This window comes from Neodiprion virginianus, chromosome 4 (assembly GCF_021901495.1).
Source record: "Neodiprion virginianus isolate iyNeoVirg1 chromosome 4, iyNeoVirg1.1, whole genome shotgun sequence".
In the NCBI taxonomy this organism is placed as follows: domain Eukaryota; kingdom Metazoa; phylum Arthropoda; class Insecta; order Hymenoptera; family Diprionidae; genus Neodiprion; species Neodiprion virginianus.
Window position 1 is genome coordinate 21,201,908 of NC_060880.1, and position 25,391 is coordinate 21,227,298.

Below are 25,391 nucleotides of genomic sequence, written 5' to 3' on the forward strand. Positions count from 1 at the left end.
CTAGGGTGGTCCAAAAAAATCGACTATTATTTTATTTTTTTCAACGACACACGTTTAATAGTCATACCCTTTAAAGTTTATATTTGGTGATTCCTGAACGCAATCATTCATTTTCCATTTAATTAACGCGCGAAAATAATTTTAGTCATCTCTGAATTGTGTAGCTCAGTAACGAGGCAACGGAGATAAATGTTAGCTACGTATTTTTGTAGGGAATTTAATGCTTCACAAAAAAGGTCTCTAATAATTTTTTCATAACTCGGCAGTTTCAAAAGTTATTCAAAGTTGATGTTGAAATCGTGTAAAAATTCACTTTTTTTTTTCGAGATTAACAGAGAAAATACTAGAGCTATCACAAAATGTTGTGGGTTTTTTTCGCAAAGCATTTCAGCCGCTATAAAATCATGTTATTCAATTCAGTTGTTTATTGTCTGTGCTCTGATATATTGAAATGTGTAGAATAAGGGTTGAATTGCACGCAACTTTGCTTTCTTAATGCATGCCAGACAGTTTATTAATTGGTCGAACGTTTCATGGTGTACCACCTTTTCTACCAAAAACAAAAAATAACATATATTTTGCTCAGCAAGTATGTTCGCATTAATAACGAACTTAGTTAATCTAAGGGATGTCCTGGAAAAGGGTTTTTCTTTTCAGATAAGCACGCGCCAATTATGAGTGAACTGTTTTTTACGATGCGATGATAGAATGTACATTTAAAGTGTTTTTGTGAATTTCGGAGTTTTAGCTTCGGGCACTTCCAGCTGATCCCGAACAAAGTATTATTATTATATAAATAAGAATTACGTGAATTATGCTATTACCAAAATATAGCCATAAAAGTTTTTTCAGCGGTTCGTCAACAAATTCCTATAATTTTTCAAAATTCTCCGTAACGTTTTTCAACAAAGATGACAAAATTAAAAGACAAGTCGACAATTGTTTCCTTTCAAATGCTGCAAATTCCTTCTAATTCAGAGAAAAAAAGTCAAGAAGTCTCGTCACCCTGAAATTAAAAAAAAAACTTTGTACTTTCTAGAATATTTCAAATCAAGGTTGACGGTAAATAACTCGGTGACCGATTCTTAAACCGATCGTGACATCCCACGTTGATATCTCTATGCAAGGTTTAATGCCTCAGAAGTCGGAAAAAAATTCGAGTTTTCAATTGTGCGGGGGAAGTGGCGTTGACGGTCTTTACGACGCGACGTACGACTGATATTTTTATACGGATAAACTTAGATACGTGGTCCAGAAATTTTTGTACTTACCATTTTTATTAAAAATATTCCTTGACATAAAAGAGATATCATGTTGTATTCTACAGTTACAAATACTTTTACACCGTAGAACGTCGATTACCCAAACTAAAAATGTGCGAATCGTTGAGTTTCCGAATGGCGATTCAGTTTATTCGAATGTTGTACATACCCACTTACATACATTCGTTTCCCGCTGGCAGTCTTCGCCATTCGCTTTTGCTTATTGACCATATAAAGAAGTTTCGTTTGTATTCGTCAATACTACGATATACGAGTCAATTACTCTGCGAATGCAATGACGAAACGACAGTTACGAAGCCACATAAAACCATGAATTGAGACATCATTCGTCTGAATGTTACGGTCACTTGTACCTTATAATTGGCATATCCACGGGAGAGTGGATAAATGAGATTTCACTGTGATTATTTTTTACTCCGTTCATTCGCCCCAGTCAATTTATATGGTGCATGACAATGTATCGTAGCAAAGAGGACTAAATTTGTCACTCGTTAAACAAACGAATTTTGAGCAGTAAAATCATTCCTGTTTGATTAATTGATGAGGGAACACACGACACCACAAAAAAAATGTTTCTATTCGTATTTCATGCCGTTCCTTAATCTCGTGTTTCACAATATAATATAATATAAATGGGAATTGATATAAACAAGTGTTGGTAATCATTTAAAACTTACTTGAATAATTTGCACTCATCAATGCTTGATTCTAATTCAATTCTTTGATTATTGAAAACAGACTACTGATATATTTATATAAACGAATAATTTGAAGCATTCGGAGTGATTGCTTGGACTTGAGCTGCATGAAATAAAACGATAATCATCAATCATCGTAGAATGGCAAGATAAAATGAATACCTATCACAGTTTTGACTAAATCCTTATGCCTCATTGTGTAAAATATTGAATACCTACTTTCACCAGCATAAAACTAAAATACGGTATTTGATTTGTTTCATAGGTCGGAAAGGTTAGTAAAAAGAAGATATGTCATCAATGTAAAAAAATCGACGTAGTCGGGGAATATTTTTAAAAACCACAATTAGGCCTAGTTTTTTTAGGAAATATATTACGAGTTCATAGAACGGAGAAAACACTTTACATGATTACGTAATCGGCCGATCTTATCCACACAACGAAGGTACGAGAGGTATTTACGTAATCTTCCCAGTAATTGGAAATGGTGAATTTGAGAGGCATCCTTCCGGTCAGTCGTCACGTTTAGCAGCTTGCGATTAAATTTTTATACCAGCACCTTGTTTTTTTATTCCGTCACAGTGCGATTGTCAACGAAACGACTGATGCACTCGATTTACTTTCCGACACCAATTACTATGCAGGCACTTGGATTAATGAGTTAAATCACGGGAGTGAGACTTAGGTGCGACAAAGATAGATTTGCAAACCTAAATTAGCAACCTATAGCAGGAAAGGTTAATCAATCAATTAATTGTAAGCTAGTCTAATTCCGATTACCCACGTACAATGATGTACTTATTATAGAATTGCAGCTGAATAATTTCAATCTATAATACGTGATTAATCACGATCATTTTTAGATCCATTCATTCGTCTACGGTGTGACCGTCTCCGATCAATGATACCTATAGAGAGGTTTGAATTAATTCAAGCTACTTGCCTAATCATTCGTCGATATTGTAATATGTACAGTTATACAGACGATGCTATGTAATAATAGGTTGGCAAAAAGTATTCAGATCAAATTTAGTCTTCGGTGTCGATGTTCTTAAATGCATTTGTAACCTCATAATCATAGCTAATAAAACGTGCGAAAATTAATGCCAAGCGCAAAGGTAAGTTGGAATTTATCGTGTCAAATAAAAAAAATTGTCAAACGATCGTAGGTTTGACGTGCGCTAAATTCAGTTGAGTCGCTATGATCCCTAGCTGTATGTTAGTAATTTATTAAGTTTTAGTTATCCAACGAAAAATAATTTAAATCTGAGATCGTGGATCATGATACAGCCGATTGCAATCAGGAGTCTGTCAAATGGGTTTCGACAAAAAATCTCAAACAAAAACGAAGGTCTTGAGTTAAAGAGAATTCATAGTTAATTCTGTACAGGATATTTCGATAATTATGAGCGTGATTTCTGGATATCAAAAAAATTGATTTTACTGTAATTTTGAAAGTTCCATGTCTATATGTCGAGTTTTTCACAAGTTTCAAGTTACAGACCTCTGGAGCCCTTGATTTAGAAGATGGTTACCTACAAACTCTTGTTTTTTAGTCAAACTAACCTATCTAATCAAATTTTTCGCGATATCAATCATACCAAAACAAACAAAAATAAACAAATGAAAAAATTCTGGAGAAAATTCACTTGTTACAGATATATAAAACCACAATCTCCTGAATCTTGAAAACATGTAGAATTTCGGCTAACGTAGTTAACTATACTCTTTATATATGGACCGAATTTCATCACTATTTCGAATTGAATTTTTGTCTTTGAAATATTAGCACTTCCTGCCGTGAGAACAAATATATGACCCTATGTATTTTTTACGTGAAAAAGTTCAATCCTTTTGTATACAAGATTCATTATGAGGTGGATACTCAGGAAGTGTTCAAAAACATGTTTTAATACAGAATCAATATTTTTTTTCAAAATTTTAATCTAATCCAATCCTGAGCCATAAATTTTCCAAATAATTCAAATACCCATAACTTAGCGAAAAAAAAGACATTTGCATACTTTGCTAAAAAAAATACTGAAATATCAACCAAATAGTTTTTATAGTTACATGTTACTTTAGCGTAGAAAATAAATTTTTTTTCAAAATGTGACATCACCTATCTTATCTGAAAAAATGATGTTATTCTACAGGTGAACCTCAAATTTTCAAGATTCAGACCATCGCGAGACTCCGATGTTTTATACTTTTATCAACATTTGAAGATCGAAGACCGACGATTAAGGCACATGATCCAGTCTAATATTTTATACTGTAAAAATTTCTTAATTCATTTCCAAAACTCCGAAGTAATTATCTATAAATATATCTCGTCGGCTTACAAAAACTATTCAAAGCCAGATTATTGCCAAGTCAACGATGCAAATTTTGCTTCGCCGTCGGATAGGCAATCAAAGTACCTCGGATGTAACTTCGGTTGTTTGTTTGCCGGCGAGCGTCGTTCGCATCTTTGCTCCTGTAATTGAACATAAAAAAAATAACAGTTTTCGATGTCGTAATCTAATTTCATCCGAACTTTGTCCTTGACATTTCTTGATCGTCATTACGAATGCCATAAAAATTGGAAATTGTCTTCGACACTGTGACGAGTTATAAACATAACACGCTAAAAATGACAAGTATTATTGCATCGTTATTTCCTTTATTTAGTAGAATTAAATACAGCCCATAAATTATTGACATTCTATGAAATTTTTATGAAAGAGAATAGATGGAATAATTTAGTTTACATAGATTAAAAAAATTATAACATGCAACAAGATTTTCATAATAATTTTACGAGTTTGAAGTTATCTTTAATCGAGACTTTTTATAGTGTTGAGTCGGTTCCGTCTATATAACTTTGAATTGTTTATATTTCAACAGGGTTAGTCATATGATTATACTCGCGATTTGTGTGCTAAATTATAATTACGATATTGATTTTATGAGATTAAGTGGTGATTAATCGCTCGCCATCCGCCACAACTCTACATTACAATTTATTATTATTCTCACAATATAAAATGAATGGTAGCGACGAATATTCTCCTGCATCCAATCAAATATTGAGAATAAACGGCTTGTGTCCAGTCATGTTACCGGTAATAATTTCTACTTCTATGTCGTACGTAAAAAATCTTACAACTCTTCGGCACGTTTCGTCGCAAAGTCCATCTTTTATACCTCAATTCCTAATCAACATAACAATTCACTAATTTTAAAAATCAACATCCGGGCTGGTAGTCCAGGAAATCTCAGAGAATTCAAATATTTTATTTGAGAATTCAACTCGCGAAGGTTACAAATCCTGCATGCCAGATTTTTCATTACTTTCAACCTTCCGCCTTCTTCAGACCAAATGTTTTACCAAAATTCTGCAAAGTCAAACGATGATCGAGAACCCCAAATTTATCCACGTTCAAAAATTATCTGACCTTACAACAATCTCTACCAACAACTGCAGAATCCACGTTACGAAACCTTCGTAATTTATAACGCAAAATTTGAATATATTCAGCAAGAATTACAAATTATCGATCGATCCAACAAAACAACAATCATTTAAAATTCACGCGTACGTTACGGACCAATCGTGAAAGCAGCCACGTTAATCACGAACAATTTAATACGCCCGGTATTATTTCCAACGACTTAAACTGAAACTTATTTATTTGTACGTTGTTCTTAAAAACAAATAATCAAAAAACAATAAGAATATACGGGAATCTCGTACTTTTCCAGCCTTTGTAGACTCCCTCCCTCCCCCCTCCAAAAAAAAAAACCCCTTCGTCCTCAAGCCCTAATTAGTTAATAATCTTCCATATGTGGTCCTGTCGTCTCCGCGATTGTCTATCTCCTTTCCTCTTTCTTGGCCGCTGGAGAAAGAGAAAAATACAGAAGGAGATCGAGGCAGAGAGAGGGAAGAGGAACGGCACGATTCTCAGTGCTAGATCGGTTCTCTCTTCGCGAGGACGCGTCACGAACGGCTTGTGTTGTTTCGTAGGAACTCGCTGCCAGTCGGTGAGTAGGTCACAACTCGTAATAATGTATTAAATAATTCGCCGGAGCCTACTTTCACCGACGCCATGCATGTTCATTGTTTATTTCATTAAATCTGATATCAGTGCGTCAAAACAATCGTATTTGCAATTGATATTAGTGAAATCTATGGCCAAATTTTAATAGAGTTTTCCACGTGAAATATTGATGATATTTTTACACTTGCCTGTGACTTGTCTGTAAAACTGAAGAATATTTTATTTCATTGATATTAGACATTTTTGTAGACAATTTTCGCAATAAAATCTGTCATCTTTCGTTTCAAGCATAAATTTTCATACGAAACCCTTTAAATTTGTATTACCCTTTGAAATTTATTTTATGAACGATTTATCTGATTATTACATTTGATAAATAATTGCTTTACCCCAGAAATTACAAATCTTTATCAAATCACGTGTGGTTTTTTTGGACAAGAAAGAACGAAGCTTTGATCGATTTTCGAAATAAATTACTCAGTGTTGACATATTCTGTTTAGTAACATCTGATCGGAATTTCATTAGAACACTGTCGAATTAAGAAGTCGATTCAAAACGAAAAACTTGCATTGTAGCTCTTGTATAAAATGTGCGTATTTTTACGTTCTTCCGGTCTCAGGAAAATATTTGTAGCTCGCAAATATATTGGTCAAATAATGAGCCAACGTGGGATCGACTCCTGACGATATAAACGAAGAGTTGATGATTTTCAATTCACCAACGTTCCAAAATGAATCCGGATATTCTGGATAAAGAAAGAGAAAAATCCTTAAGTTGACCGTTTCTTGAAAATCGAATAATACTTGTAGTTTGAGGTCAGAGACTTGATTAAAAATTTCTGAGCTAAAAATAATTTCGTAATAAGTAATCTTTGGTGCCAATTTGTATCAATTACTTGTTAATTTACAAATCGATCACGTTACTCGATTAGGTTATTAACTCGAATTAACTCACGTTGCAAGAACCACGCATACGTGCAATTTTTCGTTTCATGTATTGCGGTGTTTTTTCAAGACATCTAGAGGCGACCAAGGCAAAGTGGGACAGGTAGAATATTTAATGAGAAATTTAATGAAATTTAATTAACAAATTTAATATTTCACCTTTATTAATTAAATTTTGTGTTATGCCCGACTTTACTGTGGTTTGCTGTGTATGCGTAGGCTTAATTATTTCCATATAACTTACACGATTTATAATTACCGTATCACAATGTTATATCCGGCATGATGCGAGTAATTTAGTAACAGTTGAGAAAAGTTTCAGACACAGTAAATCGATTCGATTCACGCTAATTCCTGCATGGTGAAGTTTACAAAGCAAAGTATCCATTTCACAAATGTCTTTAATTAATTCAGCTAAATCTCAAAGCAAGTATAAAATCACCAGCGTTAATTAACAAGTTAGAAAATAAATATTCTCGAACGTGGTTATCGCAGTGGATGTAACGTGAAATTTTCAGCACGTTCATATAAAACTTGAGAAAAAATCTTCACTTCGACATATATTCCTAAGATGAAAGTTTAAAAAGCTAGTCGCGACAAATCTGCTTTAAAGCATTCAAATGTATCTCATAGATTGTTATGAGGTCAATTTGAAACTGAAGTCTAAATCATGAATTCAAAGTAACGCAGTTCAAGGAATGTTTTAAATATGGTTACGGTTTTACAGAGGCACGTGTATTGTTTAATTTGCCTAATTATATCGCGTGCGTTCACTCGGTTAAGAGATAGTTACATTAAATGATGACGTGATACGCCCCGTATACGGTAATGATATACAGCCAAATTGATTTTTGTAAACCGCTAGTCGCCACGCCGTCTAACAGTTCGTTTAAGGCCAGGTGAATTTCGTAGTCATTCTGCTAATTCTGACTCTGCAATCAAGCATCTAAATTTTGACTTACCGCTCTTCTTACGTTTTGATTCAAGCAATGAGAAACAATGCGTGAATTATTAGCCACGTTACTCTATCGGCTTTTAACAAAAAATTATATTTCGTTTTTATGCACAGCAGTTTAGACTTTGTTGAGTTATTTTTCACCCCGACTAGCGAATTGCAACAGAAACAGTTTGTAGAAATAGTATTTTTTCAGATACTTTTTGTCGTTTTAAAAATCACTTCAATTACTGGAATTAGCGTCAAGTATAATTGAAATTTATTATTGTCAATACTCTCTTTTTTTTCATGAAATTGTTCCTGTTTCTGTTTCAAACTGTTTCAAAGTGTTTCGAATTTTTCTAATTTACACTTTTCTCGTTGTTATCTTTTTTTTTTATGGCATTTACCAAAGTGAGTCTCCGAGGTGCAAGTATTATAAATTACATTAATTAATAAGGAGACGAAAAACTATGTCTCAAACAGTATCAAAAGTATGTATTATCACTACGGGATCAAACTTTTAACTTGGATAGAATTGTAGAAGAAAATTACCGAACGAGGAAAGACAAATTAAAGCAAATGCTATCTTCATTCCACGATCATTCTCATCGAACTCCGGGTTAAAAAATTCAGTTCGACTAAATACGAATACAAGCTTTCAAGTGAAAATATGAGTATGGAATTTTTGTATTTTTGATGCCCGTCAAGTTTTCATCAGAATCGAAATTTTTGGGTCTGAAAATTACCTCTATCAAAAAAGTGATACTTTTTCTCGATTAAAACTCTTCTGCATCGTTAAAGCTTGTTGTATTTTTCATTCCCAATCCCCTGTAGCTTCCAAAAATAATTGCACAAAGTCCGATCCACTGTGCGTAATTTTTTTCCCAATGAGCAATCGAGTTACGAGACTAATATTCAAAATATCTTCATACCTCTGATCACGTATCGAATACTTGAGGACAGATTGCTGGGTTAAAATCGGTGAAATGTTTCATATAATTTTTTCACATAATAACTACAAAAATTTGTTAGCTTCATCGCAAGCGCAAGTACAGAATGATTGGGAGAACATTCAGTACACAGTTTTCTTCTAAACCCAACATCGCAGGTGCCTAGAAATCCTTGATCGATAAAATTTCCTTACCAAGATCTGCGATACTGTAAACAAAGAAAAAAAAAACGATGATGTAGATTACAAAATTATCCCTGACCAAAATTCGATTCAACAAATAAAGTAAATCAGCTTCGAAGCATTACTGCATTGGCTATATACACTCATGTCAGACTGACAATTATGGCCGAGAGAACAGAGGCTTTATTTTTGCGGGGGAGTATGAGCAAGTCATAAAACGAATGCAAACTTCTAATATTTGAGGCCCCACCAGTGTCGGGATATCTCCACGAAGTATTTGGTCTCGAACACGTCATTGCATTTGCCTCCGCAAAGTGTGATTCGACGACCACAGACTGTAGAAACTTAAAAGGTGATGTTGACTCAATGCCTAGTCATAACAATCACCGGCTGCTCGATAAGTAGTCAAGAAAGAAGTTATGTAATGGCATAACGTCACTGTTGCGTTCCGCATTTCAGGCGAACTTTTTTCATTTATTTTATCCTATACAGACATTTTATTTTGCATTCATAGTCAAATTCAAATTCTCAGTATTACAAATTATTTTCGAATAAATATTAAAATGCCTTGACGACTAGTAGTCGCGTCTTGGCTGATTTTTAAGTACTATATTTTGATCTGGACTGAACTACCGAAGCCTATTTTGTTGTGTTTATTTGTTTTCGCTCATTTAATTAAATTTTGTATTCGATGTCTGGGACATTTGTATCGTAAACAATTCCAAATTATTTAGTTGAACTGTGAAGTGAGTCAAAAGTGACGTTAGTGATCCTCTGGCAGGGTTAGTGTCTTTGGATCTCGATTATCTCACTAAGCCTGTCGATCCTCTGACGATCATGTAACTTATCGTTACCTTGCGGTTAATTTTTTTTGCTCCTCTTAGAAATTATTCACCGTTTGTTAATAATCTTATTCGGTTACCGTTAGTATTCAAATTCCGAATCGCTTTCACAGTATAACCTGATTTTACCAATTAATTACCTTCCATCATTTATTCTTTGCCACTGCTAATCCATCACTAGCATATGTAACAATTTCGCCTTGTTACATGTGTCGATAAATAGATCAAGCCTGCACATATTCTTATAAGAACAATAAATTTCGGGAATCCGGAGCCCTGTACGAATCGCAATTGATCGTGAAGCAAGTTTTTCAGGTGGAAGTAAACGAAAAACGTTGCTTTCAAACGAAACATCCAGATACATACGATAGAAAAAAAATATACAATTTAGTCCCAGCATTAGCAAGCTGTTAAACTTATCGTCAGTTTTCAAGTATATGTCAAACATTTCTCAACCAGGATCGTTACATTTGTGTGCTTTCAGACAATACTCGTTTCTTGTCTTCACACCGATAGACTACTGTAAAGATATTCAGCATGATCATGTCTCAGCCTTCTTCGCGTCTCAAAATGGTACAGGTAAGTTGTATTTATTACGGCATTCGATTCCTACGCCAAACAGATTCAGCGTATTTGGTCTAATGGGTGGAAGGAGGTCTTATTTAGGAAAATGGGTTAGAAGGGTCAATTGCGTTTAGTGTTTGAGAAAAAGTCCATCTCACTATTTTTATCTTTATCGAAGGTAGTGATATGCCGGACCAATTGTTTTTTTTACATTTTACAAACCAAAGCCAAAGCTTTGGATTTATTTAACAACATGAAGCGCATCGGGAAATTACTCCGTTGGGTGTCCATCTTTAGGGGTCGTTTTTACCCCTTTGAACCGTTTGTTAACGAACAAAAAACCATACGAGTGTCTCAGTTTTCGACGCGCTACAACGTGCATATGTATACGAACTAAATAAAAATCGTAGGAATCGATCGACCTCGGGTTCCTTGTTAGGAAAAAAGTTATCCTCTACTTGGAAACACCTTTCGTCGCCCACACAACCATTGTCTAGCAATTTCGCAATTGTATATTCACGTCACTTTTTCAATTTTTATTTCATACTAGTAAACAGCCAGCGTCAACCGAATACACGTAAGGACCGGCAAATCCTTAAGATATGAGTTTGTAGAATTTTTCGCGAGCGAGAAATGGCGAAGATGACGGAAAAATTGTAACTTAACAAGAGAATTCAATACACGAGTACGTGCATGAAATTTCTGAAAATAAAATAATAATCCAAATGCTTCATCGAAGTTGGGTAGAAAATGGCTTTTTAAAATTGTGCAAATTGATTCGGTTAACCGTATCTCACATTGTGAGTCGTACAATAAGCTGCTTGAATTTCAAATTGCATCGTAAATCTTGTATCTAAATATCTTATAATTCGACCGTATGGATTATCCGTCTCAACTATTACCTTGTATACTAGCCCACGCTCCGCTTCAATCCATAAGTATTCACTCTTGATTTGGTGATGCCGAGGACAAAACCGTCACTTTGTGCCCTTGGCCTCCTGCAGTATTACTGCAGCACTAGCCTCTTTCGTTCACTTATGTCTTCTGTGCGATGAATTAGTGTACCGATATTACTTCGTATTTTTAATAAGCATTTCAAAATTTATTGTAACAGTATCAAATACTGTGATCGTTACTGTTTAATAGCAATGCCGTTTATACCTTCGAACACTGGTAGTACAGTAGTACAGGTAGTACAGTGAGTAACCTGGGTATTCTATAATTCTTCAAAGGACTTCTTTAATCGTGAGACATATAAAGGTATCAATGACTTATAATACAAACATTGTAATTTAGTTTCAACTGGATACAAATTACAAACGTGTTTTGCAGTTAGTTTCGCTCCAACTGAAAAGAAAAAATTACAATATTCACCATCACGAGTTGAAATATCAGGTGAGTCAGTGGCAGCTCGTGTTTCACAACTATTATCTTCCTATACCATTTTTGACGGACGACGATGTGACCTGCAGCTTATCACAATCACTGACACGTATGTCCGATTAATTTGATTCTAAAGCTCTTAAGATGGAGGGGATTGCACGATCATCCGAGATCCACAACCTGAATAGTACGGATAACATCGGAGTTACAATTCAAGGTTTCGGAGCCATACTCTTACCTCGCGCAAGCGCTTCATTACATCGCGGCTGTCCGAAGGGTGAAAGCGGTGGTAGCAACGCAGTGTGGTAGCAACCCGAATCACTTGGTAGCAGCGTCTTGATTTTGATAGTAACCAAAGCTGTTATTGTGAGAAAAAGTCTTTCATCATGTAATCGTTGTAGGCGTATGGGGTGCCTCCACCACCTCGTGCACGTACCATGAGTACGGAATCTAAAATGAAATACTAACCTCGTAAACTAATCGATTAAATAAATTAATCATAATAAATTACCGGCCATCTTAAATGTATAAGAAAACTCGAGAGAAATATCGTTAACAAGTATTTTTCGACACCAGACGTGTGCTTGAATCTCGAAAATTGAAAGTTTCTTATCGTTCTAGAATCAGTGGTAACATTTTATCCATATCAGAAAGCATGAGAAAGAAAAGATAATTCGGTCGATTAACGTTCAATACCTTGCCATGGTTGATACGAAACCTAATGAAAAATATATAACCTCATCGGATAATAATTTACGCATAATAGACATATTATTGTAAATGGATTTAGTAAAAAAATGATCGAGTGAGGTGCTTGACGCATGTGACATATTTATAAACTTCGTGAGGTTAGCGCTGAATTATCAAAAGAACTCGAGATAAAATAATTTTCAAAGGTGAGATGTGAATTTAGGAGAATGTAATGCAAACTCCAAGCAGTTAAGATATACTTATGGACGTGGAAAATTATTGGACTGCACAAGGATTGACGTCATCTATTGTCAAGCTGAACAACATGGTAAAACTTACATCTACAGTAACCTTCATTAATAGGTTCCTAGTGACTCACTGTAATTTTTTAAAGCACCACGTAAAGCAAAAGGAGGATAGGATAGAGTGGAAACTCGTATAAGATTGCAACGTACTTTTGCGTACTTTAGACTAGTTGAAGGGTTCCGTAAGGCTCGTTTCAAATGGCTTAGGATTGTTAAACGGAGCCTTATCGACAATGTGGGACAATGTTAGGCTACTCTGGCACCGAACCCTTCGGTTAGGGTACGTCCTGCAGAAATGCCCTACTGAAATTTTCTAAGATACATGCCAGATGTTATCTCTACAATTCTGCCTTGTTAATCATCACTCAAATGGAACACGGTAATCCACAAACCGCAATTAACACCATTTTTTTGGAAGGTACTGCCGTTTTCCTCACGAATAGCAGAAATATTTATGGTGTTGGAGTAAAATTGCACGATATATGAAAGACGTGGGACTTACCTAAGCAATACTTTAATCTTTTTCATAACCAGGAAAAAAAGATTAACAATGAGTCTTGGAAGAAATTAAACATTTATTCTGATGCGCAGACTTGTTTTCCTCAAAAATGAATTGTATTTGAAGTTGAAAAATAGTGCCAATACACAACAATTAAATTTGTTTGGTATGGATATGAGTTCTAATCAAGTCTATGTATATTAATAAATGTTTCTCACGCGTATAAGTTACATATAAGCTATAACGTGACGTACCATGAGTTGGTTTTGCTGATGATCAAAATGCATCCAGAATAGATTCCTTTCATATTTACATACCTATCCACATAGATTTTAGGATGACTGAAATAAATTGCATACAGCACTAATAAAAATTCAGTCATCTGAATCTCGTTTGGCCTTACAAATATATAATTTAAAGTTTAGCAAAATTCGTTTATTTTTACCGATTAATCACCATGTATTCAAGTTGAGAACCAAAATTCAAGTATACATTTACATTAACGATATTTTCTTGCACATTACCGTTGAGAAAGAATGTTTTAATACTTAGGGTATCGCTCATTTGAAAAGAAACTCTTATAAAACTCATATCGACGTGAAATACTTGGGATACTGATGAGGTTCGGTATCGATTCGTTGTTTTTATTTCTATACACTCTGTAATAGCTTCATCCATTCCTTAGATGTAAAAATTGATTACATAAAACGTAGTACCATATATTTGACACATTTTCTCACTCAGAGTTACAATTTGAAGAATATATCGATCTGTGAATATTGTCGAAATAATTCTTCAACAACCTTGTACCTTGCATCGTGTGACACAAAAATTTTTAACTCGTATCATGACAACCGAACGAACAGAAATTGCAGGAACAAATTATTCGACGTGAATCATCCTGTTTGCCGATCGGTAATCGCAAGTCAAGGTACAAGTGTATCAGAAAGCTGAGTGAAAAATTACATATGATGGGACAATCTCGCCCCGTTATTAGATACTATCTTTTAAGTAGGGTTCTCGTCACCGAGCTAGATTTCGTATGTATACCAGACAACGGGTCAAGCAATGAAATACGTTCGTTGTATCATCGACATATCCATGCTAAAATTCAGCGTTAATAGATATCTGACTGGGTTATTATCAACGTGATACCCGAGCTTCGATATTCTGTAGATCCAACTTGTTTTTCTCAACCAACGTCGGTGAGATTAAATACTTATCGTCAGTCGACACTTCAGAGCGAGGAAACTATTTTTTAAATTTTCCATAGTCTAGTTTGTGTATTAGGATATTTACCTGAACAGGACCCATACTTTTTCACGAACCATAGACTTATTCTAATAAGAAATGCTTATTTGATTGGCCTAGTAATTATAGTCACATAAATTAAAATAGTCGATATGATCTGTTAGTTTTAAAGATAGTAATAATTCAATTGCGTAATTATTCAAGTGGGCAAATGATACGTTGTTGCAGTCGATAGAAACGTAATTGACACCTCGGATTAAATCGTGATGCAATATCGCCGCTTAACGTTAAATTTCTGTAATAGGCTCGCTTCCAGCAGAAGCAGATGCAGGAAAAAGAGCAAAAGATGTTGCAGCTTTACGATCAACAACAGCAACGAGCTTACCAAGTGGTCAAAAGAGGTAGCGCTGGATCGAAGGATTCTATGTCTCAGCAGCATTCTATTTCGAAAAGCATCACCGCTACACGCACGACCAGCACTACTCAAGGAGGAAAGGTATAAGTCCTATCGTCAATAAATGAAACAATCGATGAGCTTGAATTTAGAGCAAAAGAGTTTTAGATTCACTGAAAATTTCGTTTCAAATACTGGCCAACTATTTGGCATCGTAAGATCTATTGTGTCGTCAAGTAACGATGATTCAGGAATCTAATTTAAATATATTTATGCAAAGATCATTATTGTCTTGGGGATACAACGCGGTTTCTGAATTTTCAAGGACACCCACGGATCGGAATATCCTGTCATAACTTCACCATTTACGTTACCAAACCTTGTTATATGTACGGTGACGCACTGAAACTCATTGTCTAGCACTGGAGTATCGAAACTTTTTTAATTTCGCAATAAGGATTCAATTTTTGTTGTCATTACAGAACGTTGCTTACAGTTCAATTATATTGAAATTATGAAACATTTATAATTTGCATTTACTGTAAAATATTCTATTACTTTTCGGAATTTCTTTGATCCTCTATTTTTGACACTCTTCGTTTTCAGCAATTTTCATAGCTAATGGTAAGTATTTAAAACGTAAATCGGATACGTCTTATTTTTTAGCTACTTTTGTTCGTTTTTTTACCAACACGGTAGCATCAATAGTCATATCTCATTGTTAGGGTGATGTCAGGTTGAATTATTGTAGTTTAAAGTTGACAGCTGACGGGTCGAGGTTTACGGCCAGCAAGCAGAGGCGCTGCCGATTCATTCCATGATTCGAACCTTGATTTTTTATTCTTATGTTTTATAAATTTGAAGTTAATTGAAATGTAGAAAAAAATCACTTATTTCTGATCTTTAATTGTGGCCGTGTCAGGTATGCTGACTACTATCTATAAGTCTACCCTTAACTGACAAGAAAAATTCGCAGTTGGCGCAATTCTACGCGCAATGCTGAACACACGCAGGGTCATTCGATCGTTGCTGATATCTATAAGCATTTGTGCTTCACGCAACGATGATGCCAGAATACGTATTCCTTCAATTAGTGGTGACTAACGATATCTAGTTAAATGTTCCGCATCAGAGGGCATGCGGGACTGAATCGGTTGCCAAGACACAAGGTTGATATCCTCACCTGGCGTATGTTACCGTGACAGCAATAATGATCATAATGGCAATAACAGGAGTGACATTGTATTAATACAATAATATTAATAATATACGTAATAGTAAGCAAAGGTAATATCCAGTAATAGCAACAGTTATAAGAGCAATAGAAGTCGTAACAGTAATATTGATAATAACAATGTTATTATTAAACTAAGCTTGTATGTACATCAACGCACAACGTGTACGCCGAGTACATTCAGCTTAACTCAACTATCGGCTTAAGTGGTATACTTTGACATAATAAACTTAAATTTTTAACCCCTATCATTGTTGCATATAATGCTATAATCTTGGAAAATATTATTACTATATGTAGTTCTGTTTTTTTGTTTAAAATAAATTATTATGATCGTATTTTATAAAGCTGCCGCTGTCTCGTTGCGGTCACTGATACCCTATAAAGGAACGTATCAATTATACATATATTATTAAAACTCAAGGCAGATACTATAGCCTGTATAATGCTTCGTCAAAATGACACCACGGCATGTTCACCGTAAATTTATACATAAAAAATATCGAAAAGAATCCGATTTGATTTATATCGTGAAAATCGTTGATTCATTCCTTTTCCGAAAATTCAACCTCATTTACTCAAATAAATACCCTTCTTTCATCTCGTTTAATACACGCATTTCGTGCCCATCAGTTTTAGAACACTGCCTAGTAATTTATAAGTATTACAGAGCAATTGTAATCGTCTTAAACCAAATCTTATTGTTAGTATAGCGTGTAACATTGGTAATAACATTCTGTTGTTCAGCTTAGTTTTCTTGACCATTGTTTGCATCTCATTTAGAATAAGTAGATAAAGAATAAGACATATAAATTTTGTTCGATTTGCCACTGAAGTTATTGTATAGGAGTTTTGCGGTATAGCAATGATCTTTGCTTTACCTGTGATTGTGGCAGAATTTGAATTGACCATTTCTTACTTATCAAAATCGAACTACCACGACCTCCGGTAAGTTCAGTTCTATACGTACTTCAATAAATATTGAAATTCTGCAGGTGAGACAGATGTTTGACGAACGGCGGCAGACAACGGTAAAAGGTATTGATCGTAGCTATCCATTGGAGCCGTTGGAGAACAAACCCAAGAAGCAGATCGCTGCGAACGGTGGCCACATCGCATCGAAGGCGAATCAGCCGGGTACCGTGATGCGAAAGACCGTCACTGTACGACGTACAGCTAAAGTTGAAGGCAATAGCGGAAATAATGGAGAAAATTTTACGGTTTCTCATCATGAGGAAGTAAGTCAAGAATCTTTTGGAAATGGTGAACAGTTCGGAAGAATGAATGTTGATAGCGAGTACCGTGATGAAAATCATCGAGCACCGCCGCAAAACGAAGTGAGTTTACTTGATTAACTACCAAGTCAAAGTTCGTAACATTGAAGTAACTGAACATTTCGAACGAATGGTTCTTTGGGAACTTGAGGGTTGCTGGTAGTTTGCATGGTCTAAGAATGCAAAATAAGTACACTTCATTTTATTTCAACCTTTATGGCCTTACTTCTTCAATGTTTCGTTACTTCAACGTTGCAAACTTCGATGTATTACTAGACTACTACCCGTACAAAGAATCTCTACTGCGTCACTACCAGAGTATTGCTGTGTTGAAGTTCAACCCACATGAGTATTCGCGATTACACGAAACAACTACTCGCACGAGTGACGCAGATATAACTCAATGCACAGAAGTTACTATTCAATATTTGTATACTGTAATTTGACAGTTATCCGAATGAAAAAGCGGATAATTAGGTGATTTATCATTAGAAGTAACGTTCCCGAGTTTCTGTTGATTTTTGATGTATTTTTGGCAAGAACCGTTGATACTATGACAACCTAAAAACGCATTGTGGCCTTAACACTTGGGCCTTGTGACGTGTATTGTTATTTAGCTGTCATTTTGATACGATTGATAAATCGAGCTCAAGTGGCGGCAGGTTTGTGCTTTATATTCCAAAAAATATGACTATGTATTTTTTTCGAAATTGAAAAGCTATATTTTACGTACCGAGACGTTATTTGAGCGTGAGGTACCTAACTCGAATTATATTCACTGTCAATGTCACCTTCGTTGCTTCTCAGATAAAACTTTCCGCGTGGGCGTTGCAAAAAGTATTGTGTTTGACACATGCAGTGTTCACCTTCACCCCTTTGTTACGTCAGCATCGGATGTCACGCGAACTCCTTGTAATACTAATTAAGGGATTACAGGTGTTTGGGTTTGAACAATACTGATAGTGATTAAAAATAACAATGAATATACTTAACGAGTTGATATTGTAATAGATTAAAGTGATAGATTGCGGACATAAAATTTGGATTGATATATCGCTAAACGAGTGGATTGAAAATTGTTGAAAATAACTCGCAGAGTGAACACACGCGTTCTGTTAAAGGGTGCGTGGACGACTAAAATTGTCGAAATTGAGGGAAAGCTTGGGAGAGGGTAAAGAAAAGAGAGAAAAAGGGTCGTAAATTTTCGGGATGTGGACGTGGTGGGGAAATTGCAGCTGGGTACTCGAAAGGTTGAACATAGAAGTAAGGATAGGAAACTGAAGGATCTGGTGAAAGTTAGCAGAAAGCATTTGGGAACCATATGTGTGGTTATAAATTGTCTCTTACAACCTAGAGAGAGTTTTACGACGCAATGTCCAGATAGGCGATGTATCACGTGTGTGATTGCAGCACTTAAATATTGCCTACTTTCCGCACTCGTTACACACCATAGCTGACTTTTCTAATAATTAGTAAGAAATTGTCTGTTTCAGTGAAACAGATTAACGAATATACCTCCGCTTTATGACGACAGGTTCAAATCGAAGAAGTTCTCGACGAAGACACGATGGAAAGGAATCAAATGCTGGCGAAAATTCATCTAATGGAATACGATAAGAACCTAAGACATCGCGTTGATAACAATCTGATCAGCGAGAAATTTCCGGATGAGTTATTGCTCAACGTTACTGACAAGTGGTCCAAAAAACCGGCACCAAAGAAACTGTCACAAGCTGAAGCTAGGCTGGAGAGATTCAAGAATGCCAATGCGAGGAGAAACTCTGCAACCTCAACAACGACGACACGGAGTTCAGAGTCAAGGAAACGATCGGAACCTAACTCCCCATCTCCGAAAGCTACTTCTAGGTTTGTGGAACAAAATATTTATTAGGAAAATGATAAGCGTTCAATCTACGACACTTCCATTCATTTTTGACTAAATTGTAAGAAGGTACTGAAAATATTCTATAGTCGCCCACCGTATAACACGAGTAGAGAGCTAAAAGTAGAGCTTATTTACTGTTCATCTTAAGATTTATCGATAATCATTCTCGAAGGGAAGTATATCCAGTACTTTTGTCCATGATTAGATTTTTTCCAATGATCAACCAAATACAGTAGTAAAAGCTATTATAGTTTCTAAAGTGCTGCCAGTGAATTTTTCTTTGTGTTAAATTAATACGAGTGATAAGATTTGGTAAAAATTATTCTTACGGCACTTAGCAACGTTTTTCTTATGTGTCTACAATCGCATAGTATTATAATGTTAAATTAACAGTACAATACAAGAGCTTCCTTATCACAGAAATGTTTCAGCTTTTGATGCGACTGTTGCAATTTTTATACGAAAATTTTGTATCAATGACTTTATAATAATGAACAGCAAATTTGAATATTGATGTCTAATGGTTATAACATTGTTTTTTTTCCGATTAAGGGAGGACTCTGATAAAATTTTGATGCAAGCGATTTTTTCACTTTCCAAAAAGGACTAAAAAGATGTAATTAAAAATTCCTTACAGCAAGATTTAGATTTTGGCAACCTGACCAGGCGCAAACGCTTTAATTCGTAATCTAAATTTTCCTAATTTTTCTTTACAGAATACGAAAAAATATAAATTCTGAGCCAGCTAGCAGAGTGTCTGCGAACTCTTCTGCTAATCCACCAAACAGACGGAGTTTTCCCCCATCACCGTCAAAGAGTCCAGACATCACATCGAAGGTAAAAAAAGTCAATTGATAGTATCTTGCATATCCCTACTGTGAAAGTCTAACAAAACTACTCTGAAACATACCTGCAACAAATTTATTTTCATCTGTCAATGTGGATCAACTATAACCCAACAAATTTGAAGTTTAGAGTAAAACGACTCGTTTAGTACGAAAGCGGGAAGCAATATTTCTTTAAAAATCGAAATGGAGATTTATGATTAAACATCCTGTTTTTTAGCATCAAAATGCATTTTTTTCTGCTTTGCGAAAGCTCGATCGCAACGATAGAATTTTCAATGAAAAGCTGATGATTCCTATGCAAGAAAATAAAAACGTCTGGAGTCAAGCGCGGCATTCTCTTTCTGCACATTACAGCGCATAGAGAGACGTTCGTCAGATGTCGCAATTATAAATAAATTGTCACAGTGATTTTGACGTTAGGAATTAGATTCTAACCGTTTATTTTTTACAAATATACGTGTCTCATATTTCTACCCATTTGTAAAATTTCAAGTAATGAAGGCATATAGAGGTACAAGTATTATGTTGGTATTTTTATGTATATAATGATACGATTTATAGATATGAGCTGAGTATTGCGTTGGACGTCAAATTTTAATTTTTTTTTCTATATTTAACCGTCACTACCAACGAAAGCTGTAGTTCACCTATTCACCTAAAATAGGGTGCATTCATAACCGAATTTACAAACTTTTGCTGTAACTTGTAGCGGAATTCAGCGAGTCAGAATCAGAGGCAACCGCCGCCAACCGCGAGTCCTTCACCACGACCTTCATCAGTCCTGTCCCAGGCCTCCAGTACGACTAGCCCTACGCGTGGTACGCACTCTGCGGAGAACGCGAACCGAGGAATGGCTACCAAGGCAAAGCATCCTATACGGTCAGCTGAAACGGTATCAGCATCGAGTACGAAAGGACCGCCGTCGGCAAGAAGTGGCCAAAGTGTTGGAAGCAGGTAACTCATCGTCAGCTGTGATTCTGAATGAAACATCGAAAGCTAGGCAACGCTACAACGGTACGACCAACAAGTTTTTGACCTGAGACCACTCCGCTGTCGTCAGTGCGTGGCAATAGGTTCAATCGTGAAGAATAGAGATAAGTATTATAGATTCCATTTCGGTACCTCGAAACTTTCGTGAAATGGCAGTGAGTTGACGGTTATAATTTTGCTGAGCGCAGCGCGTTTGGTGTTAGGTTTCCGGGCACTCGTTGCTTTGTGGTAGGATGCGTAACGAAATAAAAAACAATGCGAATATTTTCTCAGTAAAAGCCTCGAGGAAACTTACAAGTTGTACTACTTCTAAATCTACGAGGAGGGAAAGCCGTATTGATGGTAGAAAATGAGGCTAGATTGTAGGATTTATTTTCAGTGCAACTATTAAACCGTTGCTTTTAAATTTTTCAGGGTATTATATTTAAATAAAAGGTATTTAAACAACGTCGGGACTCTGAAGTAAATGACGTAATTTTTACCACCAATTTACGCATTCTCTGTGATAAAAACAAATGCTCGGTTCAATTTCTTATTGAACATTTAGGCTCGTTGACGAGGGCCTCAAATTACCTATCTAAATAACTTTGGTTGGCGTGAATCGGTTGTATAGTTTCTTTTTTTTACCGCTGACGCAAATTTCGAAAATGTAGTTTTAGGAAAAGCAACTGGGTCCGTAAATGTCTTATTGGCACTGAATACCGAATTTAGTTCTAAAGATATCTATCGCCGCGCACCGTCATCTTGCCGCGACTTGTTCGCGGGTCTAGTTCCGCGAGTCACCGCTAGGTGCTAGTTGCGCTCGCGACACCGGTACTTCCAGCACGCTTATGGATAGCCACGGCTCGCGCTTCTCGCGCTCACCAGAAGGTGTCTCTCTGCCTTCTGGTGTCGCGAATGATTACGTATATGGGACTTGCGCGTGTGTATGTAGTGAACGATGACGTAGATGTGGATCGTGGCATTAGCCACACAATTGTTGAAGATAATTTCCACAGAAGTCGGGCCGAGTAATGGCGATTGTAACGTAACCGAAATCGAGTAAATAATCATTACCGTTGATTATTACATATTTGTGTCTTTGGTTACATGAAATTGAGACGATCTTGACATACAAATTTAAATGAATTTAAATCAGTTCACCGAGCCTGTTTAAAGCCTATCAGCGGAGTTAGACGCATTTTTTAATGCCGTAATTTAAAAATTAAATCGCTCGATCGCGAACAATAATTGGCCGGGAGATACGCAATCGATAAAATTAAGGGATCCGCTACAGTTTCGCGTTGCTCTTGTACATCGACAAACGATGGTTAGGGATGGGCAAATTAAAAATATATATCTATAAAGATAGCATTGATGACTGTGAACTGTAGCGATATTTATCGAGAAAATAAATATTGATATATCCATATTTTGGCCCAAAACCAGTAGTTATTTAAAAGTATTCTCAAAATGTCAAAACATTTGAGTACCTGCAATGCGGAAAATTAACGACACATGTGGAAGTTGTAGAAAAAAGTCACATCAATTTATTTATGTTGACGATCAATTAAACCAGTATTCGTTTGATACAGGCATCAGAAGGAACTTTCTGATTTGTATATTCACCTTTAATGCTGTGGCACAAACATATTCAGGCGCGATGGTGCAGCCGTGGTTTCCAATTTTGTCACTCGTCAGCCCTACCAAACTTTGCGAAATCCAAGAAAGCGCCGTACTACGCGTTTTATATAATTTCGTGTAAATTGCCCGAGTTATATTCAGAACTCTGAGAGTAACGAAGCATTTTAGAAATATTTTTAACAGATCGAGTATTCCGCCACTGATACCAGCAACTGTAGTTCGAGGCTGATTCGCCAGAAGCGCTCGAACGTTTTCAGAGTTCGTTAAGCACGCTCCAAACTCCTTAAACTTGACAGCAGTGTTTTTCTGTTTCTGAGACGTCTGAATCCTAAACTTTTATGTCTAGTGTCCCAGACAGTCTGATTTTGCCGACTTCCTTCGTGATCAGGTCATTTGATTCTCCCGGAACTTTGGATCCTTACCTCTTTGGCTCTGTATCTCATTTCTTCTGAGAGTAAGCATTTTACTGCGGCGTTTCTTTGGGTCAAGGTTTTTAATTTTAAAAACCCCAATTTTGCACGTGAGATTGAGGAACTAGTAAAAACGAGCACTTAGTGATCTATATATCGCGCTACCTTTCCTAAACTCGACGTCGGTCAAATTTACAGGCAGGCGGTGGAGAGGACACGACCTATTTCACGGGGTATCCTGAGCTCATACGCACGGACCGGGTCGATATTACCGTCACACATTTACGTTTTGATCTTAAACTAATCGTAAAGCATTGACCGAAACACCAGGGTGATAGCACTGTACGATAGAAGTAACAAAAATCTCGAAAGACTGACGCATAAGGATAAATATCAAGGGCATAAAAAGATTATATGGAATTCGAACGCTCAAAAGAATGACTTCACTGTTAAATTGACTAATTCAGCAATTTTTTTTCACTTACGCTTTCAACTTTGCAGCGATGCACTTGTATCGTGCAAGATTTGTGGGCGTCGGTTTGCTCAGGACAGGGTAACGCCCCATGAAAAAATCTGCGCCAAGACAACGCAGAAGAAACGCAAGCAATTCGATACGGTACGACACCGAGTCCAAGGCACCGAACTCGAATCTTACGCGAAGAAAGTTCCTGCAACGGGGAAACAAGCAGAGGTCGGTTATCTACCTTGAAGTTTCTCACTCCGGCCACAGTAATACGAGTCTATTTCTTCCGCTAATCTGCTAAACTCGGTATGAGTGCGTGCCTCAAATCGAGATAGCCTACTTCGACTTGAAAAGGTTAACCAAACATACCGAGCTAATCGAAACGAAATTCGGTAAGCTCGTGACTTCTCCAGAATTGTTCTTTATCTGATTGGCTTACTTCGAAAATTGCCAGAGGAGCTGGTTTGCAGGTTGGATACTCGAATAATGGCTAATATTTGTATTGTAGTTTCAATTTATTGAAAAAAAGTGAGAGAAAAGTAATTATAAGGTAGTAAATAATCATGAGGTGACAATTTTCATACTACAAAATTACATCGCAAAATTTAGTTTGAAAAACTTGAGGTGGTCCAAGTTCTAATATTTAATTTGATTTTGCCCGTTCACACGCAATGCTAACTAGTATAGGTTTCTTTCATTCTTTCATTAAGCCGGTCATCTTGGCTAACAATTAGAATGCGTGATTTATATGATTATACTTTTCATACGAAGTACTCTATCGCGGTAAAATTATTCTACAATAAAAATCAGAAGGCGAATGTACAAAATAATTATATTTAACCAAAGTTTCACGATAGTGGCATTTGACACAGTGCGGATAATCTTCTTAACGGACTGCCTTTTTTCAAACGTTTTTAGCAACGAGCAAAGGCGAAGAAACCGGAAGTGAAAGCTCAATCAAACTGGCGACGAAAACACGAGGACTTTATCAACGCCATCCGATCAGCGAAACAAGTTCAAGCCCATCTTGCCGCAGGCGGAAAACTTAGCGACTTGCCACCTCCACCGGTCAGTGACACGAGTGATTACATCCAGTGTCCTCACTGTGGTCGAAAATTCAACAAGGGTGCTGCGGATCGTCACATTCCCAAATGTGCAAATATGATGCACAATAAACCAAACCCCAGAGCACCTCCGAAACCGAAACGCTAAGGCTTTCAATTTAAATTCTAAAAAATTCTGGCTATGTTTTACTCACACACATTTTGATCGATTTATTTTTTAACACTGATTAATTTTCATAATACGTAAATTGCACAAGAAATCTGAAATGTTGAAAAGACACTTGATGTCTCCTTGTGAATGCATGTACGGGACGTTCTATTCGATTTGATATGGATTTCCCCCACATGTCGTTTTTGCGTAACATGTTCGTTTCTTGAATTTCTGTGCTGTCTGGATTTTTCAATTTGTTCTAAGAATACAAATGATTAGAATGTGATAGCCACCGAATCAGCCTTTTACACTATAAATGGTCATCGCTACACTTATAACATGACACGCATATTTGTAAGAAATTGATTAATATTTCAATAAACAACTTGGAGCATAAATTGAGATTTGAACTGGCGTGTGAGAATCATGTGGCCTTTTTTATAGGACTGAACAATTCAAGTAGGAGTGAATTTGCTTTCTCGC

The 25,391-nt window shown here is 36.1% G+C and overlaps 1 protein-coding gene across 3 annotated transcripts; it reads left to right on the top strand.

Moving 5' to 3' along the window:
• The first annotated feature begins 5,860 nt into the window (after positions 1-5,860).
• On the top strand, positions 5,861-25,306 carry LOC124303846 (zinc finger C2HC domain-containing protein 1C). Of its 3 annotated transcripts, none has more exons than XM_046761596.1 (9): positions 5,861-6,007; positions 10,365-10,459; positions 14,877-15,068; positions 17,196-17,537; positions 19,009-19,340; positions 20,076-20,196; positions 20,917-21,161; positions 23,732-23,921; positions 24,612-25,306. In XM_046761596.1, the coding sequence occupies exons 2-9, from the start codon at positions 10,418-10,420 to the stop codon at positions 24,903-24,905; spliced, it is 1,758 nt and encodes a 585-aa protein (XP_046617552.1). In that variant the 5' UTR covers positions 5,861-6,007; positions 10,365-10,417; the 3' UTR covers positions 24,906-25,306. The 3 variants fall into 3 exon arrangements, with proteins under 3 accessions (XP_046617552.1, XP_046617553.1, XP_046617551.1); XM_046761597.1 differs by having other exon boundaries at positions 10,365-10,453; XM_046761595.1 differs by lacking the exons at positions 5,861-6,007; positions 10,365-10,459 and adding an exon at positions 12,141-12,845.
• The last annotated feature ends 85 nt before the right edge of the window (positions 25,307-25,391 follow it).

Bases quoted from the DNA above. Each gene is read 5' to 3' on its own strand.
- LOC124303846 (XM_046761595.1), top strand. From the start codon at position 12,780: ATGGACGTGGAAAATTATTGGACTGCACAAGGATTGACGTCATCTATT. The intron at 17,538-19,008 runs GTGAGTTTACTT...TTATGACGACAG, and splicing joins GAGCACCGCCGCAAAACGAA to GTTCAAATCGAAGAAGTTCT. The intron at 21,162-23,731 runs GTAACTCATCGT...TCAACTTTGCAG, and splicing joins GGCCAAAGTGTTGGAAGCAG to CGATGCACTTGTATCGTGCA.